This window comes from Lytechinus pictus, chromosome 10 (genome assembly GCF_037042905.1).
Source record: "Lytechinus pictus isolate F3 Inbred chromosome 10, Lp3.0, whole genome shotgun sequence".
Taxonomy (NCBI): Eukaryota; Metazoa; Echinodermata; class Echinoidea; order Temnopleuroida; family Toxopneustidae; genus Lytechinus; species Lytechinus pictus.
Window position 1 is genome coordinate 4732532 of NC_087254.1, and position 20607 is coordinate 4753138.

A 20607-nucleotide genomic window follows, 5' to 3' on the forward strand; every position below is an offset into this window, starting at 1 on the left:
CATCATATCATCATCATCATCAACATTATTTTATATTATTATCATCATCCTTATTATCATTATTATTATTATCATCATTATTATTATTATTGTTATTTTTTTTTGTTTTTTGAGGGGGGGGGCGGGCTGACCACAACAAACAATATAAAATACTGAATGAAAAGTGAGCGACAAAAGATAGACAATGTCCAATTCAAGCGCGCCCACTTTTGTCTAACTACCGTTCAATTCGGTCGAAACTCGACATTGGCCATTGGACGTAGTCGTATCAGAAATGATCTACGATACCCTTTTTTATTAACCTTTTTAGCAACTAATAAAAACGCATTTACCATTTTTCCCTCGATGCCCAGCGCATCTTTAAGACAAGATGTCTGAAGTTCCAGAAAATGCACCAGAACGTAAGTATATAGGCCTACTTGAAATTCCGAGCAATGATTTTCTGTTTTTGCCCATCCCCATTCGTTCATTTTTGTGTTTGTCAGAATAGACCGATCGTATTTTAGGCGAGGCAGTTTAACACACTCCTACCAATGAGGTCCAAACATAATATTAGTAATAGCAAGTGCGAATTTTTCTTGATTGTATTTCCTCTAGTTGTCATTTTTAAGGCACTGAAATAAAGGTGTCCGGCCATAGGATAGGCCCACTCACACAACATGCGAGGTTAGTATACTAACCTCGCACAACACATGTGATTTCATAGTGCATTTTGACGTTTTCATTCATCACACGAATGTGAGGGACTAAACTACGCCAAACCTTTCAATATTTGTCCGCTATGTTAATCTTGATCGTATGATCAAGTTTTTATGAAAAAGCAATTATAAATTATTTATTAAAGTGTTTTTATCGCTTACCTCCAAATCTCAACCAGGATACTTCGCTCGGTCCGTCCTTAGTCATCCTTCGTACTGCGGTGGAAATTACGCAAACAACAATCGAAATGCGAAATTTTCCTATCGAACATTCTCGATTCAAGTCGTCGGCGCATAATAGGAAATTGTACCAAAAATCAACATAGTTCTCTATTTATTCAAACAATTTTTTCTGGGGTGCACTTGACCTTTAAGAGATTTTCCAATGAAAATATTACATGGAACTTGGAAATACAAATCATAATTTGGTTGAACAAAATGTTTTCTGTTAAAGTATAAAACAGAAGAGGAACATATCCTTCACGTATTTTTATATCCAAAATATGTTGCCTTAGTATGGAATAATCACAATGACATAAAATGAAAATGGGTAAAGTACCTTTCTAATGATCATTGAGATTTCGCCTTTGGAATCATTGTTTGATAATTTTCAAAGCTTTAAATAGATGAAAATGTTCATTGAGAAAATATACATATATATGTATGAACAAAATGATAATGTCCCGATTGTTTCGCATTACGTGTGTTAGATTGCGGGCGTTTGTGTGTGTGTGTAGGAAGCAAGATGTTCGTGTTAATGTTTGCACAAAAAAGGAGAGGGAAAGGGAAAGGAAAAGGGAGGGGGAAAGGTAGAGGAGAGAGAGGGAAAAGGAGACCATAAAATAGAAAGAAAACAAAGGAAAGGAAGAGGGGAAGGGAGAGGGAAAGAAAAATGGAAAGAGCGAGAAAAGAGTAGGGGAGGGAGAAAGGAAAGAAAAGAAGGGAAAGGAAAAGCGAAAAAGGGAAGGGAAAGGGAGAGAAGAAAAGAAGGGAGAACGAAAATGGGGAAAGGGAGAAGGAGAGGGGATAATGAAGGGGATAGGAAAATGTCAAGTTTGAAGATCTGAATATTAACACTAAAACAAAATTAGACTCCCATAGTTTATTTATAAAAATACCATCTTTTTCATGATTATAAAGGTTCAACGTCCCTGTTCTAGGTCTAAACTTCAACATAAATCTACTGGCGCTTCGCGCTTGAATTCTGGAGGTCATTCCTCTTTTAAAAGTATAGGTAATCTGTCGGACTTTTCAAATCCCAAATTTAAATCTTAAGCGCAAATGCCCTCGCATTATTTTTCATTTAGATACAGTCCTGTCATCAATATCAAAAACTCTAAGCGCGAGCTTCGCGCTGGCATCATTTTTGTAAGTGACATTTATGATGTTGTTCATATTTTAAAAATGTCCATTTGTTGAGGTTTAAATGTCCAAAAGTTCAGCGCTCGCATAATTTGTAAGGTAAATAGACCTACCCTTTTAATTGTTATACAAATTCGCTTAACGTCCAGAATGCAGTTCGGAATATTGAAAATAACTATTGGTCCCGCTATTTCTGCCCGTGCGACAAGCATTTATCATTTTGAATCATGAGATTCACCTTTAAAATATGATGAAAAAGTATCGTTAAGACTGAATTAAGAAAAAAAGAAGCTCACGTTTCACGCTCGCATTTTAATTGATCCGTTAGCTTGTGATAATAATGGTGACTTCGTTAATATATCTTAGCGGACATGTCCACCTTTTGGTGCTTCAAGAAAAATAAACACAACACACAAATAATAATAGAAAACGAACAAGAATAGAATAGATAGTTACCTATCCCACTCATGAATTCTTATTTAACAGTCCCCAAAACGTATTTTTTTCGTGTTAGCTTATTTCATATATATATATATATATATATATAATATATATATATATATATATATATATATATATATATATATATATATATATATATATAGGCGTAAATAAATCAAGCATTTTAAGCTAACACGAAAAAAATACGTTTTGGGGACTGTTATATATATATATATATATATATATATATATATCTTTCACACAATATTTAAATAAAAGAGTTGCCAAAGCTGTAGTACATGTATAACTTCACACACACACACATATATATATATATATATATATATATATATATATATATATATATATATATATATATATATATATATAGGTCTCCCCATCATGGTTATAAAAAGTGCTCAGAATGTTTTATTTTCAAGTCCTTGTATCAGAATTTTCAGCTCGGGCAGCTCTATCGCATTTTGATTACTATCCTGTTGATTTATTTACTTGAACAAAATATTTAAAATGTCCAGCTTTTAGAACAGATATCAAAAAAAGGTATTCACCTTTGATCATAGATGAGGAAGAAGAAAAAAGTGAAAAAAAATAGGAAACAAACTAACGAATTAATGTGACATAATTTTTCTTCATTTCAAGGCGACTCTTTACATTTCATCATCGCTGATGGCGCTACAATAGAAAATACCGCTTGACAGCAAAAAAAAAAAACAGAAAGAGGAAAATAATGCTGAGCGTCTAAAATGCAGCTAGCAGTACAAGCTGCAGAACCGTCGATTCGTAAACAAACATCTTGTGAATAATATCGCGCGCCCTCTTTAAGCAAAAGTTTACAACCACAATTATCCTGCGGTATCTACGTGAAGATCACGAGAAAATGCATTTTTTTTCTTAAAAACACACCAAAGAGAAGACAAGAAACGATCCATATGGTTCGGTAAGTGTCATAGCACAATTAGAAACATTATTTTAAAAGGAATGGCTTAGTTATTTTAGTAAAAAGGGTGTGAAAAATTCGCGTGCACCATGTGCATATGAATCCTTCGCACGCGAGATGCATTGATCCCATGAGTGGGATAGGCCTCACTCCTAGTACCAATGACTGAATGAGGTCCAAACATTACATGTATGGACCTCAGACATAGGCGACATCAGTAGTATTTTTGGTTAGAAATGATACATGTAATGTTTGGACCTCATTGGTACTAGGAGTGAGGCCTATCCTATGGCCGGACACCTTTATTTCAGTGCCTTAAAAATGACAACTAGAGGAAATACAATCAAGAAAAATTCGCACTTGCTATTACTAATATTATGGACAATATGATGAAATTATTCATATTTACCAACCGTTTTCTTTGCATCGCGTCGCACTTACTTAGCCAGGCGTAGCCAGGCGGCTTCTAGAGAGTAAAAATCATTTACTAACGTAAGGTTACTCTCATACGAAGCCAGGGCTTCTATCTCATAGACCCACACAAAGGAAGCCAAAACCTGAAACTTTCACCCCCGAGATTTCTACTTTCCTTCTAAAAGATCTAGACCTATAATGGCTATATCATGATGTACATGGGATAAAACTTCATTTCCGACATTTCTACGCTCTCGTTGTTATTTTTGAAGAAGAATTCATCAAAAAAAATATCATGAATAGACGGAAGAGACTTGCCCGATGTTTACGCCGCCATCTTGTTTTCTATTGTTCTTCGCCAACGTTACCCGACGCACGCGTCTGTAACGTTGGCGAAGAACAATAGAAAACAAGATGGCGGTAAAAGTTGGGTATTTTCGCCTTGTTTTTGAAATCTTGTTCTATGTATTGCTCTGTGAAATTGAACTGCGGAAGTCTTGCGATACAAAATTGTTTTTGTACGCAGTAAAGTGTCCGGTAATACTATACGTGACTACATGTATACATGCATGCATGTAAATTCCACACCCCAGGGCCACCTATGGGTGCATTACATGCCGCCATGCACAGGAAAATCGCAGGCACAGCGCATTCAACACTTGCATGGGATTGCGCGAATTTAAAGACCCTGACCGGTGTAAAAACAATCATATATCAAAATAAAGGTAATGATTCATACAATACAAAGATACCAAAAATATTACATATATCTCCTTCCAATAGTTAAAATTATAAAATAAAAATCAAAGAAACTGCTCCTCCAAAGTACGCTTCGATTGAGCACCCCCACGTCGCCTGGAAATGATGACGTCACGTTGTGTCAGGAGGGTTGTGATTCCATAGGTTTGTGTACAAAAGCATTGGGTATTTTATTCCATTTCCATGTTATGAATCCATTTTTTTTTTTTCGTTTTCAGATGAAAATGGCACTCAAAATTATTCACTGTTCAAATTTTTGTAAACCTGCAACTATTCACTACCTTTTTTGTGATTTCTTTGTTTGGCTCTTATTGGGCCTAAATTGCTATGTCAGGAAAAGTTGTTATACATAATCTAAATGCAGATAGAATTGAAATCTGCGCCAAATAAGCAGGAAATAAAATATGGCAAAAACTAGTTCAAAACTGTAGATTTCATAAATTCAAGCTTGTGGGTAAAAATATATGTGATATCCCTCTGTGATAGAAGTGAAGAGAATGAAATGCGTTATCTGGAAAGCAAAAAAATCACCCACTTTTTCTGTGTACAAACCTATGGAATCACGACGCTTCTTACACAACTTGACGTCACGGTCTCGAGGCAGGTGAAAAGCACAATAAAGCCTATTTTCTAAGCGGGGTTCGAAGCCCGATAATTGGAATATTCTTAAGCAAAATACTCAGCTGGGAAGCGGTGAAAATGCATAAAGCATACCTTGCTGTATTTAGTAGCTTATAAGCTTTCGATTGGTATATAATTTATCAATTTCATTTTCGGGTCCGGTCTGGATCTTTAAGAAAAAGTTTTAGATTTTGAATACAAAAAATGATTGACTAAAAACTAGATGGATCTAGCAACATACTCTACAACACAAATTAAACAAAAAATCTTTTTTTTTTTCTTTTTAATTTTATCATATATTATTTTTTTAAGAAATTTAACCGCAAAGTCGTTAGACTCTTGAGTCTGACCTCTGGCTAGACCTCTAGTCTAGATCCACTCGAGGGCACTTGCTCACTGCAACAATCCTGCCTGTGGGGAATCTACAGGTAGGACTACTATGCCAATGCAGTACACAACACACACTTTAAAAATCATTAAAGTAACACTTTTGTGACCAAAAATACTAAGTTCCAAACAGTTGCAATTTATTTTTCATTAGTAACTTGGGAATCATTTTTGTATTCACCAGAGCGCTCAAAAACTTGAATTTTGGGCATATTTTGTGAACGCCCTCTATTGGTGGAAAGTAATATGGCAAGAAAATTTTCATTTTTCAATCTCAATTTTTAATTTAGAAAATATAATTAAAAGAAGAACCAAGTTATGATGATTAGCTGTAATGGAATCTGACAGTGTCAAACAATCAAGCATTTGTTCCAAAGAAAAAGAGAAAATAAGCCAAACATTGCCAACCTTATTTTGCCAGACATGGAGTACTAACAGAGAACAATGTTACATCATAACATTGTTCATTGAATGAGTGCTCAAGGGTTCATTACATGCCGCCGGCCACGCACAGAAAAATCAAGCCATAGAATTCGTGTGTCGTGGACGCCACTTCAGCACGCGCGACCCACTAGTACTAAGGCGCTAGTTTTCAAAACAACCGCCAAACGCGGTTCTGTATTCGAGGTTAGTATACTAATACTAACCTCGCACTTGTGTGAGTGGTCTGGCTCTAGATTCTATATTAATATTTTGAAATATAAATTGTAATTGCAGATTGTCCAGGAACGGGGAGTGAGGATGCTGGGAAGGCATCGGCATGTCAAGGATGCCCAAATCAGAACATATGCAGCAGTGCTAAACCCACACTAGACCCAGGTGAGTGACACTGGCAGTATCAAAATGTTATTTGCTTGCCACAAGAAAGCTGGAGGCTAATGTCTTTGTGCCGGATCTAAGTATCGGTGGTCGCAAAGTAGAATATTTCCAGATGTGCAGCGAATTTGGAATGATTCAGAGCCCATTGGACTTCCCAGCTGATCCTCATTCTTGTATTGATTTATTGACTATATTGTATTGTATACGTGATGTAAATATTTTAATTGTTTTTTATTGTATATGAAGGGAGTAAAATTTGAATTGAATTGAATTGAATTGAAGCCTGAGGATTGCATTGATGTTTTTTTTCTTCTACTCTTATAATTTTATGGGGTTTTTATCCTCCTTATAAATTCTATTCTTAAATCAATTTGTACATTTAAGAGCTGCACTTAAAACAGTGTCACCATTTCTTAATGTCATCATTTATGTTTGGTTATTGATTAATGTTTATGTATGTAATCCTTTGAAATTTGAAAACCATGTACATGTAGTCTTTGTTTGTGTGTATGAAACTTTCCAAATTGTTTTGTGCGAACACCTGAATCTCCGTTATGTATTTAGTTGCATTAATTATGGACAATAAAAATTAAAATTCTTCTTCCTCTCCCTCTACTACTACTTGTTCTTCTTTGTTTTCTTCTTCTTCTCCTTCCTCTTCTTCTTCTTCTTCCTCTTCTTCTTCTTCTTCTTCTTCCTCTTCTTCTTCTTCTTCCTCTTCCTCTTCTTCTTTCTCCTCTTCCTCTTCTTCTTCTTTCTCCTCTTCCTCTTCCTTCTTCTTCTCTCCTTTTTATTCTCCTTTACCCCTTCTCTATCTCCTCTGTTTCTATCCTATCTCTCACTCTTTCCAGCTGTTGCAGAGATCAAGGAGAGAATGTCTTCAGTGAAACACAAGCTGCTGATCCTGTCTGGGAAAGGTGGCGTTGGCAAGAGTACGTTCACCTCTCACCTCGCGAGGGGGATGGCTCGAGATGAAAACACACAGGTACTGAGCCATTCAAAACAGAAAGTGGATAATCGAATTGGGTGCGACCAAAGGTGGTGAATTGCTGATTGATCAACTACAATTTGTCTATTTCTAACTCCCACTTCCCTGGTGTCATCCTTTTATGCCTCATCCTAATTTGTCTGCAACCATATTGTCTATAGACCATTCGATCTGATTAACATTTAGCCCATTCACTATTTTTTTTGTTCAGCTATAGCCATATGGAATAATATCTATTTGGTCTTATGCCACTTTGTCTTGTAGTCAGATGAACTGTTATGAACCAAATTACAAATTTGATGAAGTCCAAAATTATAAACTTGTAGACGAATTGGAAATGATAAGAAAATGTGAGCTCTGGAATAAATGAGTTAGACCAGATGATATTTGGACCAAACTTTAATTAGACCAAGTTTATTGTAGGCCAAGTGGGTTTAGCCAATATGATTTGATATAAGACTATCTGGTTGTAGACCAAGAATTGAATTAGAAAATATGACATGTCATTCATGCTTTCATGTACATGCATCAATATTGTGAGAGAGCTCAAAATGAAAGAATACCAAATATTTTTACTCTCAGATCAGTTATCATATGCTTCTGTCACATGTTTCATCAAAACACCGGGATGGGAAAATTTTACCGGATTCCAATCACATTGGATGAATTCTGGTGTTTTAAAATCCTTGACTCGTGCCTAGAATAAATGAATGAATTGAAATAAAATTTATTGAATATAAATTGAATTACATTGATATTTCAACATATTAAAGCTGTTGTTGGGGAAAAATATTTGATTCGCACTTGAGATTCCATCCTTTTTTTTTGGTTACAGGTTGCTGTTTTAGATATTGATATCTGCGGACCGTCTATACCGAGGATTATGGGATTGAATAACGAACAGGTGCATCAGAGTGGTTCAGGATGGTCCCCTGTGGTAAGTCTTATAATGTAGCTCGAATGTATTCATAACTTCAAGATTTGATTCCAGTCTCTAATTTTCCTTTTTGTAAACGACAATACTGTGTTCTTGAGTGTTCTATATATATTATTACATATTCTTAGGTAACATATACAGATCATGAAAAAGCAGCTGTAAATAATGAACATGTGACCAAAAAAAAAACAATTTACTATCACACAAACACTGCTCTGTAAAGAGGTTGACGAATACCTGCTTGTGAACACTACAAAAAAATTTATAGGCATATTTTCCATGAATACAGGATTCTGTCGTATTTTGCTTTTATATTCATGATTCCCATTAATTTTTCATAGTTTGAGTTGTTTTTAGCCTAAGGAATGTGTGTTTTCCATGAAATTCTGTATATTCCATGTTCTTCCCAAATTCTGTGAACATTTTCCATATGATCTTTTAATACCTTGGATGTAGGCATTAAAGTTTATAACTTTGCCTCTCCACGACTTCTCATGAAGAATTCCATACACATTTAACGGCGCTGTACAGCATTTGAGCATGGACGGGCAAAACTTTTATTAGGGTCAAATTTCTCTTCTCTGGAGTTCCAATCTTTCAACAAATTGGATTTGAAGCTGTTTACAGATGGGCTTTCGACTACATTTAAAGGGAGGTCCATTCGTTGATGCATCTCTGTGAGAAGGAGCTGTGTCTAAGCCTAGAGGAGACTTGCTTCTTTTCAATTTTATATTTATGACCATGAGTTTTACTGCCTGGTAGATGGTCGAAAGCGTGTGAGGTATCAAGGTCATCATGGTCATGCATTATTTTTTACACCTGAATCATGTCCGCTCTGTGACGTCTGTAGGCAAGAGATGGCAAGTTCAATACTTTCAGTCTCCTCCTTTTGAGTATTCATGATGAAATAGAGAATGTAGAATTTTTCCAGGTCCTTTCCCAGAGATAGTCAATAGGCAGAGTCATGAAATACTCAATTTTATCCCTATTTTAGAAAAAAAAAAATCTTAAATATTTATTTTCTATCACCAATAGAGTTAGTGACCTTTTGGGTATAAAATACAGATCGTATAATCTTTGATGAGTGACGACTGAAGACACTGGTCTTGTATTCAAAACATTATTCTGTCTATGCCTGACCTGCTTCAAACATAATTGTACATTCAGGAGGGTCTGTTTGTTGCCGGCTTGCCGCACAATTTTACAATCATTGATAAATTTTTGCCCCGTGTTTGAAAATTTCTTAGAGTAGGGAGATGGTCAATAGATATGGCCTTTTCCTGAAAAACTGAGAAACTTTAGATGGTGGGTCATAGATTACACTTTTCCCTGTGAGATCTCCTCCTCGAGCCTCATAAACTCTAAACGTTTCGCTTGAAGCAATAATCCCTCAACCTTATCGGTCCACTGATCTTGGTGTTTCTTTTGAACAGCAGATATGATATTTGACTTGGCTGTAGACCATTTCCTTTCACAGATATAGTTGAGGCCATCCTCAAGGCCACATTGTGCCGGCCTTGGCCTTGGCCTCAGACCGAGTCATGTGTATTAAGTCTATGGGGAAAGAGGTTTCTCCCTCGGCCTCGTCTACATCCCTGGATCCTATCTTGTATTCAATGCAACATTGACCATGTGTCTGGCATCAGTGTTTCCATATGATTTTCCAGAGTGAGATTCTTCTCTTGCTGCCTGAACTCTTTCAATTGCTTGAATTAAACAGTATGCCATTGTCTGTGCATGATGCTGCCTTGAGGGATAGTAGGCTGGGATATTCAGACCTTGTTGGTTGTGCAAAATTTCAAGGGTTACTTCTTGTGACATGTTATGTTATATCGAGGTTTTTTACCTGACTGCTAAGAAAGCATGAATGCCTGTGAGCAAGCAACCAGGGGACCGACAGCTTAAGGTCCTCTCCGAGGGACCTGGTAATGAGGATAAATGCCTTACCAAAGGGCACTAGCGCACCACTTGGGAATCGAACCCGGGTCACCGGAATCCGAAACCCCCGCTCTACCGACTGAGCTATCGCGCCTCCACGACATATAATCAAATCGCTTCTTCATGATTCTTGAGCTGCAATTGTCGAGATTAGATCTCTGCGTCTGTGCGGGGTCATGTATGTACAGAATGCAGAAATTCAATTGGATCAGGATTTGGATGGATACAGCTCATCAATGCCCCAGAGGAGTAAATCAAGTTGACCATGCAAAGTGCGTTTGACAGAGAAGAATTCTGTATTTCTTTTCCTTACAAATTTCTTTCCTAGAGACATTATGACATGCTATCCTTCAAAGCAGATACAAACCAAAAGCCTTAATAGTACCTCGTTCCTCAACTACAGTACTTAAATCTGGCCAAGTACCTTTAAAACCCAGCGGCATCATTCTGAACAAAGTAGTCTTTTAATATAGACTAACTTTAATGATAACACACTAATTCATCACTCAATACTTTCATACCACAGTAATTAGGTCATCAAGTAGCAAAATGAGTGCCTTTCCTCTCAAAACATTTTAGTTTCTCTATCATAGGTTTATATATATATATATATATATATATAGGCGAAAAAATGACAAGACGATTTGACGTTGCTGTAGACCACAATTTAATCCGAGCTTTCGGCCTTAGGCCTTCTTCATGGGTTCTATTTTAACAAAAACGAACGAAACATATCAATAGTATAGAGGGAGGAACAGGTGGAAATATGGGCATATACATGAACATATATAATAACTGATAATAACATATGTAACAATGACGTCGTACGTATACAATATATGCTCATACATATACATACATATACAAATACATACATGCACATACGCATATAAATCTATGTACATAAATACACTTATACATATATATATACATACATATGTACATATACACAAACATACACATATGATGTACAAACATGACAAATATATACAAATAAATATATATGTATCTAATGTGGGGTAATCGTTTTTGTTAAAATAGAACCCATGAAGAAGGCCTAAGGCCGAAAACTCGTATTAAATTGTGGTCTACAGCAACGTCAAATCGTCTTGTCATTTTTTCGCCTAAGTATTTGGTACAAGACACAGTAGTCATGTTAAAGAGTGGATGCCTGTTTACATTTATATATATATATATATATATGTTCTCTGCATTTTTATAGCACTCTGTATTATTAACTAGCTATCACGAAGTCAACAAGAGATCACACAGTGATGAAACATTAGCCCCATCTTACAAAGAGTTACGATTGATCCAATCAATCACAACTATTGAAAGCTAGCAACGTCAACATCTAAAATACATGTTTGTTCAAAATATTTTCTAGATAGGATACATGTATATTCATACATTCACTGTTTTCTGGAAAATTCAGTATGCTTCTCTTGTTCTCATTGTGCAAAATTCCGAAAGAAAAAAATTATATCAATGATGGATTTCCATATACTTGAGGTTGATCGGATCAATCGTAACTCTATAAGACGGGGCCGTGGTGTTGTCCAGTTAGCTCCCATTGTAACTTTGATAACATGATAAAAATCCAGTCTGTATACAAATCTGTCTCTATCTGGGGCCTGTTGCAGAAAGAGTTGATTTTCAGCCAATGAAGCACCCTTATTCGGGACTTGCGCTTGATATATTGACTTGCGTTTAAACGCAATTCTTTCTGCAACAGGCCCCAGGTATAATATTAAGACAGTCTGTACATGCAATGATCAGAATGAATTATTAACTGCTTCTCTGTTTCTGTTTTCTTGTTAATCCAGTATGTAGATGACAATCTAGGTGTTATGTCTGTTGGATTCTTGCTCAATAGTCCCAATGATGCTGTCATTTGGAGAGGACCCAAGAAAAATGGTAATCATCAGATTCACATTTTTTTTTTTAATTTGTGATGAAATGTTTGTTGGTTATGTAGCTGTACGACAGAGCCGTGTACTGTTCAATATTTCAATGTTATTCTATGTTGTTATGTGCTAATGCTCGCTTTCTACTGTTGTGACTCATGCCACGATTGCTATCGCATATCCGCCAACCAGTAAGATTTTATTAGATTTGGTAAGACTACTTTCAATCAAAATAGCAAAATAAAAGCAAAAATAAGGTTTCGTAAAGTATGTGCAGTATGTTTTTAGTATGTCATTGCCCTAAACTAAATTTTTGTTTTCTTTGTTTAAGTAAGATTTTACATTTTCAGAAGTTGGCAGGTATGATTTATGAAGTCGTCGATTATGACCATTCTCATCACTATACTTTGCCAGGTTTAATCAAGCAATTCTTACGAGACGTCGACTGGGGAGATGTTGATTACTTGGTGGTAGACACGCCCCCTGGTACCTCCGATGAGCATCTATCTATCGTCCAGTACTTGAAAGGAGCTGGGGTGGATGGAGCTGTTATAATCACCACTCCTCAGGTAAACTTATCTCATCTCATTGGTGATCCCACCATCCCCCCAAAAGCTTCTCTGTGAATAGTCATAACAGGAATATGTTCTTTTAAAATAAAAATGAGAAAATGAGTTTATCTGAAGGAATAATTCTTCTTCATACTGTCAGAATTTTAAGCTGTTGAATTAATTAAATGATGAGATGAAGAGTTTCTTTGGAAATTAACATGTCACTCGTGATGTAATATACAAAATTGTACGTTTGATTGTACATAAATTATTTATTTATGTTTTGAATTGATTGATTATGCTAAAATATGAATTTGGCTATATAGATCTATAGATAAAGCCCTTCAAGTGCTATTTCTTTATTTTCTTTAAAGACTATTGTGGGACTCTCATCAAACAAATATGAAGAAATAATATGAAAGTGTCTTTTTTTATGTATTTCTATGTTTTATGACTTTTTTTCAATGGGAGTCATTGGCAACTCTTTCCCGATCATAAACAAAATGAAATTTGTTTCAAATCAGTAAGTACTGGCAGATATGAAGTCAGCTAGAAACAGAAATTACATTGGCTTTGTACATGCAATTTAGCAATTTGGGGTCTGACATGCATTAACATAGTGTTGCGTACTTCCAGAACCCGGTACCTGGGCGTCACAAACTTGTTCTCAAAAGTCGCACAAGACATTAAAGAAAAAAGTAACGGAAGGACACAGTGTGAAGCATTCACATTATAGATTTGTTGCCAAAAAAATGCTGGGGGCATTTTAGGCACCCTCCCCCCCCCCCCCCCCGGCCATTCCTGTTAGGATTAAGTACTCTCAAATCCTGTCAGGGTATTGTGATCACATTTTGTTAATCTCTGTGACTGTTGTCTGATTCAGGAAGTCTCGTTAATGGATGTGAGGAAAGAGATCAGCTTCTGTCGTAAAGTACAGCTTCCTATCATAGGGGTTGTGGAGAATATGAGCGGCTTTGTCTGCCCCAAATGCAAGGTAAGAAACAAAAGAAGGTGACAGGGGGTGGGTGGTACGCAAAGATTTAAGTGTGACTGATACCTCAGTCGCATTTACACTGTGGCGGCCGCACGACGAGTTGAAAACAACCGTTCATTTTTATTCAAACTACCTATATGTAGCTGGTACAAAAAAAAATGTTAAAATAGCTGTTTTAACTTGCTGTACGGCCTCTGTAGAGCAAATGTGACTGAGGTATTAGAGTAGCTCTTAAATTTGTATTTGCATGCGGTATTGAAGGCTTCACTGCACTCGTCAAATTATACTAAGAGGAAGTGCGCTACTGCGCATTAATCAATAAAACTGCACGTTGCTTATTGTGTGTGTGTCAGCGTTTAAAGGGGTACTCCAGGCTGAAAATAATATGATTTGAACAGATCAAGAAATATCAGACAAACAAGACTCTGAAAGTTTGATCGAAATCGGACAAGGAATAACAAAATTATGGCATTTTGAAGATTTGCATTATTCCGGTGAAACAGTTCGAGGCATGTCTTCATGAATATTCAATGAGCAACCTGATGATGTCATATCCCTACTTGTTCTTTTGTATTTTATCATATGAACTTGGGTTTATTCATATTTTCCCCTTCAATTGGAATAACAAAAGTGCATTAGATATTCATTGCTGCAACTTATTTCATTACGAGGGAGACATATCATTCACACATGTATGAAAAAAAATTAAACAATTATGATTTCATGTCATAACATATTAAAGAAAAAGAAGGTGGCGATGTGACATCGTCAGTCCATCTAATGAATACTCATGATGATTTGCATATATCAAACTGTTTTCACAATACATTGCTAAACTTTAAAATTCAATAACTTGCCTATTTGTTATCCGATGTTGATAAAATTTTCAGCAAGTTATTCTGTGAAATTTACTATATTTATTTAGATATATTTTCAGCCCGGAGCATCTCCTTTAAGGCATGACTCTAGGTCACACTTAACTGTTGGTGAAACACCCCCAGGTATATCATTGGACTGTTAGGGGCGGGCATTATTGCACATGTAGCCAGCAAGCTATGCGTGTATTTCACCTTTATTTTTTACGGAACCAAAGAGTTTAATCGTATTGTGACGTCCAGTGACGGGGTAATAATAATTGTGAAGCGCATTGAGCAGTCGTAGATTGATAAAGCGCTATATATTATTATCATTAATTATTATTAATTTTTTTTCAGAATGAATCCCAGATATTTCCTCCTACAACTGGTGGAGCGTCCAAGATGTGTGAAGATCTCAAGATTCCACTCCTTGGGAAGCTCCCTCTTGATCCTAGAATAGGTAAACATGTTCCTCACCCCTCTTTATCAATGTGTGTTTAGTGCACTTAGATCATCACCTCAACAACTCCTTCAAGTACCCAGACTAAGAACTAAGACGCATGTTGAAAGGTCCTTCTCCTACAGTGCCCCAACCCTTTGGAATTCCCTCCCCAGTACTCTCCGATCACAAAATAATCCTGGACTCTTCAAATCCCAACTTAAAACATTTCTCTTTAATGAAGCATTCAAATAGACCTTTCCCAATACTCATGCCATATGTAACGGATTGATGTTGATGTTGTTTAAGTGTTATTCTAAGTAATTCCTTATGTTGTATGATTTTATTTCTGTAAAGTGCATTGAGAGTCCTTTCAGGTCTGACATGCGCTAAATAAGAACTGCATTATTATTATCATTATCAGTCTGTAGTATTGTACAGGTAATCTCTGAAGCGTTGTAGAAAAGAGAAAATGTCATTGGTCTACCTTGTTATCTACGTTGTTAGAGATGGATGTTCTGTACCATGGGCAATGCTTTTAACGTTGAAAAATGAATTAACAAGACAACTTTGCAATATTCAGGAAGTCATTATGTGTTAGAATGGACATCTTGTGCAATACACGAATCCTATGTCATGTATAAGATGCAAGGAAGAGCTTTTAATATATATTCAATTGGGTATGAGTTTTAAGAAAGAGAAACTTTTTTATGTAATATGGCGATTTAAATCCAATTTTCGTTTAATTCAAATGTTCAAAGAGCTACCCGATAGAGAAATTTCATCTACTACATTTAGATTAAATAGTTGATGTCTACTGCATGTTTATATGTAACTTGTTTTGTAACTCTACATGCACTGTGCCTCGAAAGAAATTGTTAAAATGAGAAAGGAATATGAAGAATAAAGTACCTCTGAATGAGGATAATGAAGAAAAAAAAGGGGGAAAAAATTGACATCTTGTATAGATTAGTGAACAGTTGTAGAAAAATTCCATCTGCTATAATGTCATCTGTGTTGCAATACATTTACAGACAAATATTCTGTATTTTAGATTTAGACAATGCTTTACATTTTAAAATGAACGATAAGGATAACTTAGTAAAATCCAGGTGACATTATTTGGCAATGTTAGATGAATCATAAAAACAGGAAGTTGGAGATTCAACAGTTTTTTCTACAAAATCTAATTAAGGTTAGGGAAAAATGAACTTTAATTATGTTAAAAAAGGGAATTTGGGATACATTATCTAATCGGGCACATGAGAAGGTCACGACGTGCATAACTTTTGAAGAACCATATAAAATGGCCTCCTAATGTTACGTATTTTGCTTTCGACAGGAAAATGCTGTGATGAGGGGAATTCATTCTTTGATGAGGTACCTGATTCACCAGCCACTCAAGCTTATCTAGAGATTATTGAAAGTAAGTATTAAATTACGGAAGCTTTACATATACAGTATTTTAGTATTATCAAAGAATTACTTCTTGTAATATTGGAGATTTTAAGAGCCATTGACTCCATGAGATGGAGAAATATTTTATCTTTGTCATGTCAAGTTGAGAGCATTATTATATTAACAACATACAATATTTCATCTTGCCAAGTCAACTTAGAAAAGTCACATGTCGCTATGGCAAGTGCCGTTATTGACATTCTCTGTATTTCATCATGTTGACATGCAATGTGGCCTTCCGTGGAAATACACAACCAAACCATTTCTTTTCCATTCCCTTTATTGATTTGTTGATTTTCTTTATTTCTCCTTTTCTTATTTTCCTCATCTTTTTTCATCACTTCAAAAATTTAAGGGGGCAGTTACCCCCCCCCCCCCCATCATGATTCATGTCAACATTTCCTTGGCCACAAGTCAATGCACAATGATAAAAAAATCCCATGATAAAGATCTAAGCATTATCCATTTGATAAACGTTTAAGAAACACATAATCACTTTTTCCCATCTATATGCCATCTTTCTTTTAGGGGTAAAGTCATACTGTAATAAGGAAGAGACAATGGATTGCACATGACGGAAGGAAGACTCAAATTTTATGAAAAAACTGGACAGTTTGTCTGCCATGTTGGATTGAATACAGTGGACGACTGTGGAGTCTAAATTTAGTGAAGTAATAAATTATATCATGAATATGTGAATATAATCATGACTAATGATAATCAAAGGAACCTCCTGTTGTGTTTCCCTTTCTGGATACATTTGTTGATATCAGAGATGCCAGTTTTCGGGCTTTTGCCTGACTTGAGGCCCTTACAACTTTACAGGCTTTAATTATATTCAGGCTTTATAGTATCCCGCACACATGGAGCGTTGGCATGTTTTGGCTTCATTTCATTTCAGGCCCAGTGAGTAAAACTGACTGGCATCCCTGTGATATAATGGGCCCCATCTTACAAAGAGTTGCGATTGATCCAATCAATCACAACTATGGACGGCCAGCAACGTCAGCATCCAACATGCAGATTAGTTCAAAATATTTTCGAGATACGATGTGTATTCATACTTTCAACGTTCTCTTGAAGACTCGGTGTGATTCTCTTTGTGTATTAAGGAAATTGCGCAAATTTCCGGTAGAGAAAATTATGGTATGGATGGATTTCCATACAGTTGCGATTGATTGGATCAATCGTAACTCTTGGTAAGATGAGGCCCTGGTGTTTCTTGACACAAATGGTTATTTTGACCAACTAAATTGCTCTGGACCAATCAGATGCAAGGATTTAACCCTAAATAGACTGGGCTATTTTAACGCCTAAGACTGGGGGGGGGGGGGACTGATTCAGCCCCCCTTATGACCTCGGCCGTCGTTTGCGCGATTGCGACGGAAATTGGCACGCGCATTATCCATGGCATAATCTATAAAACTACAAGATCAAATTTTGCAAAAAATCTCATTGCTAATTATTTACGCTAACTTATGTGTAAAATCAAAAGTTTGCTCTAATTAACTAAATAATGCCCCTAAAATGCTAATTTTGGTTCACAGTCTCTTTATAGGAATCTGGTCAAATGTACTTTTAAAAAATTTAACATCAAATTTATTTTCTTATGTATTTTATTGTTTTTTAAATTTCATATGTATTTCTTTGATTTTCGACTTGTTTTTTATTGTTTTTTTCAATGGAAATTGTTTGGGAGTTTATTTTGATCATAACTAAGATGAAATTAATTGATTTCAATTAGTAAAAGGAAAAATAATGATACATTTATGAATTTTGGCTAAAAAAACTTTGCATTGGATTTGCACACAAATTCACGCTTTTTAGCAATTTCGGGTCTGCATGCACATACAAAATGATGCGTAAATTCGGAACCGCATACCCGGGGGTCGCAATTTTGGTCTCAAAAGTTACGCGACGGATTTATCGCCAAAAATGTTGGGGGGCTACCCCCCCCCCCCCCTGCCTTATTAGGGTTAACTAGATAACAAACATTGGAAATCATTATTTGTTTCATGGAATGTGTCTATGATTTTGTTGATTTCTTCCTCTTTTAGTATAATTATTCATGACTAGGGAGCATTTTCATGAAAGAACTTGTCAGACATTTTATCCGACAAGTGCTGTTTCATGATCTGACATGTAACCATAGTAACGGTGCTCAACCAATCAAAATCAAGTTAAGTAGTCAGATCTCATTAAAATGTAGATGAAATGCTCTCCAGAGGTTATAGGCCCTTTTAGAATTATGAATTCATTTTGTACTAATAATAGTCTGGTTAGCGACTCCTGTCAATTTATGGGCATTTCCTTTCTTAAATAAAAACCCTTTGATTATTCTATTAGATAACTTCATTGCTTAGATTTCATACTTCATACATGTAGTTATCATGTTGCTGAGTGAGCAATCTTCCATTGCCAAGACTCAAGCACAGCCTTTGTATATTGTAAGGGCAATTCCATTAAGTTCATACATCCCACCCCCTATATGTTAGACCTTCCGGAAGTGATCTGTCTTTGTTGATTTGGATGAAAAGTTGTAATGCTCTCAAATTATGGCTTGGGCTGTTCACGAAGTGAAGTAAGAGTGGGGAAAAACTGGGATCTGACGTACAAAAACATTGATTATTTTATGGAATTGTCCCGGTGACATTTGCTCCTGTGACAAATTGCTCTGGGCTTAATTTCGTCTAAGATGTAGGGGTAGGGTTGCTGGTTAGGTTTAGGGTAGGGTATACATAGTAGTATTAAAGTGCCCAGGGTTGAAGTTGGTCATTTGATTAGTGTGTGGAATTTAGAGCAGAGCAATTGTCGCTAGAGCAAATGTCATGGAACCATTGCCCCAAATTAAACCGATGGAGGGGTAGGGCCTGACTCAACCCCCCCCCCCCCTTCCATCAAAGTCTTGTTGAGAGTCAAAATAACCCAGTCTATTTAATAGGTTAAGCATGAATATTGGTCACACTTGACTCTTTGAAATCAGCCCTAGGTTTAGAAAGTCTATGCTGTGAAAATTATTCTTATCTTCCATATAATTGACTGAGCCAAAATTGTTTGCAGTAATTGGAATGCTTTGATATGGATCGTGATATCTTACTGTGGTACAGATCAATTTGTGAAACTGCAGTAACAAAATGAACATGTTTTTCTCATGGTAAATATTAAATAAGAAATATTTTGTACAAATGACCTGTTGCTCTTTATTCATTATTGTGACTCGTCTATGTTGTCTTTATAGTTGTTGAATGGTCTGGGCTTGGCCATGTGCTCAAGGGGTCTTCCCACAAGGCCAAGGATTATGTTTAATGTTTATCCACATGAAAATTATTTCCTGCCATTAAAGCCTAATTTTATAAAATTTGCTTTTGATTTCAAAACATGCCCCAAAGGTGCAGTTGACTTCTGTGTGGTTATAAAAACTGTATTTTCTAGAGTGTAGTTTTCAGTTTACATTGAACATCAGGCTAAGCCGAAAATATTTTGATGTAGAAGTACATACGCGACACTCGGCCTAGTGGACCCTCAGCCTTCCCCGCGCACAACACTGATATATTTAACACTACCCATTAATAGTCCTGAATCAAATCACTCTTTGTGAACAGATTATCAAGGAAACAAGAATGACAATTTTATGTTTGACCAATTAAGACAACTTCTCAAAAGTCACTTGATTGTGTTGTCTCAAAAACCCAAGATTGTACATAGGCTATCCCACTTTCCCTTGGACCTTCCATGGAGAAGAGGTTTATATTCATTTGGTCTACAAGGCAGTTGGTCTATATCTCATATAGTCTAATACCACATCTGGTCTAAACCCACTTGGTCTTTTATCAATTTGATCAAATAGCCATTTTGAGCTACACTACACTTGGTCTAACACCCGCTTAGTCTCCTTCTCATTTAAAATGCTCAGGTGGTCTAATTTCCACTTCATCAACCTACTTTATCAAATCAAAATTTGATTCATAAAGAGACCATCAAACCAGACAGACTAGACAGTGCTTTAATAGACAAAGTGGTAAATTTACTAAATGGTATTGACTAAACAGCAATTAGATCAAATGCTTGGTTAAAGGAAC

General features: G+C 36.0%; 1 protein-coding gene across 2 annotated transcripts; it reads left to right on the forward strand.

The window, feature by feature from the left end:
- Positions 1–225: 225 nt before the first annotated feature.
- Positions 226–19717, forward strand: LOC129268983 (cytosolic Fe-S cluster assembly factor nubp1-B-like). 2 transcript variants are annotated; one of them, XR_010294745.1, is made up of 11 exons: positions 226–401; positions 6358–6459; positions 7311–7444; positions 8283–8384; positions 12149–12239; positions 12644–12798; positions 13664–13774; positions 14989–15091; positions 16413–16496; positions 17057–17429; positions 17738–19717. XR_010294745.1 is itself a non-coding variant. In XM_064105159.1 (10 exons), the coding sequence occupies exons 1-10, from the start codon at positions 371–373 to the stop codon at positions 17101–17103; spliced, it is 960 nt and encodes a 319-aa protein (XP_063961229.1). In that variant the 5' UTR covers positions 226–370; the 3' UTR covers positions 17104–19717. The 2 variants fall into 2 exon arrangements, 1 of the variants encoding a protein (XP_063961229.1); XM_064105159.1 differs by having other exon boundaries at positions 17057–19717.
- The last annotated feature ends 890 nt before the right edge of the window (positions 19718–20607 follow it).

What these genes read in the sequence shown, in the direction of transcription:
- LOC129268983 (XM_064105159.1), top strand. Translation starts at nt 371, where the DNA reads ATGTCTGAAGTTCCAGAAAATGCACCAGAAC. An exon ending in GAGAGGACCCAAGAAAAATG is followed by an intron (nt 12,240 to 12,643) that starts GTAATCATCAGA and finishes ATACTTTGCCAG; the next exon opens with GTTTAATCAAGCAATTCTTA. An exon ending in TTGTCTGCCCCAAATGCAAG is followed by an intron (nt 13,775 to 14,988) that starts GTAAGAAACAAA and finishes ATTTTTTTTCAG; the next exon opens with AATGAATCCCAGATATTTCC.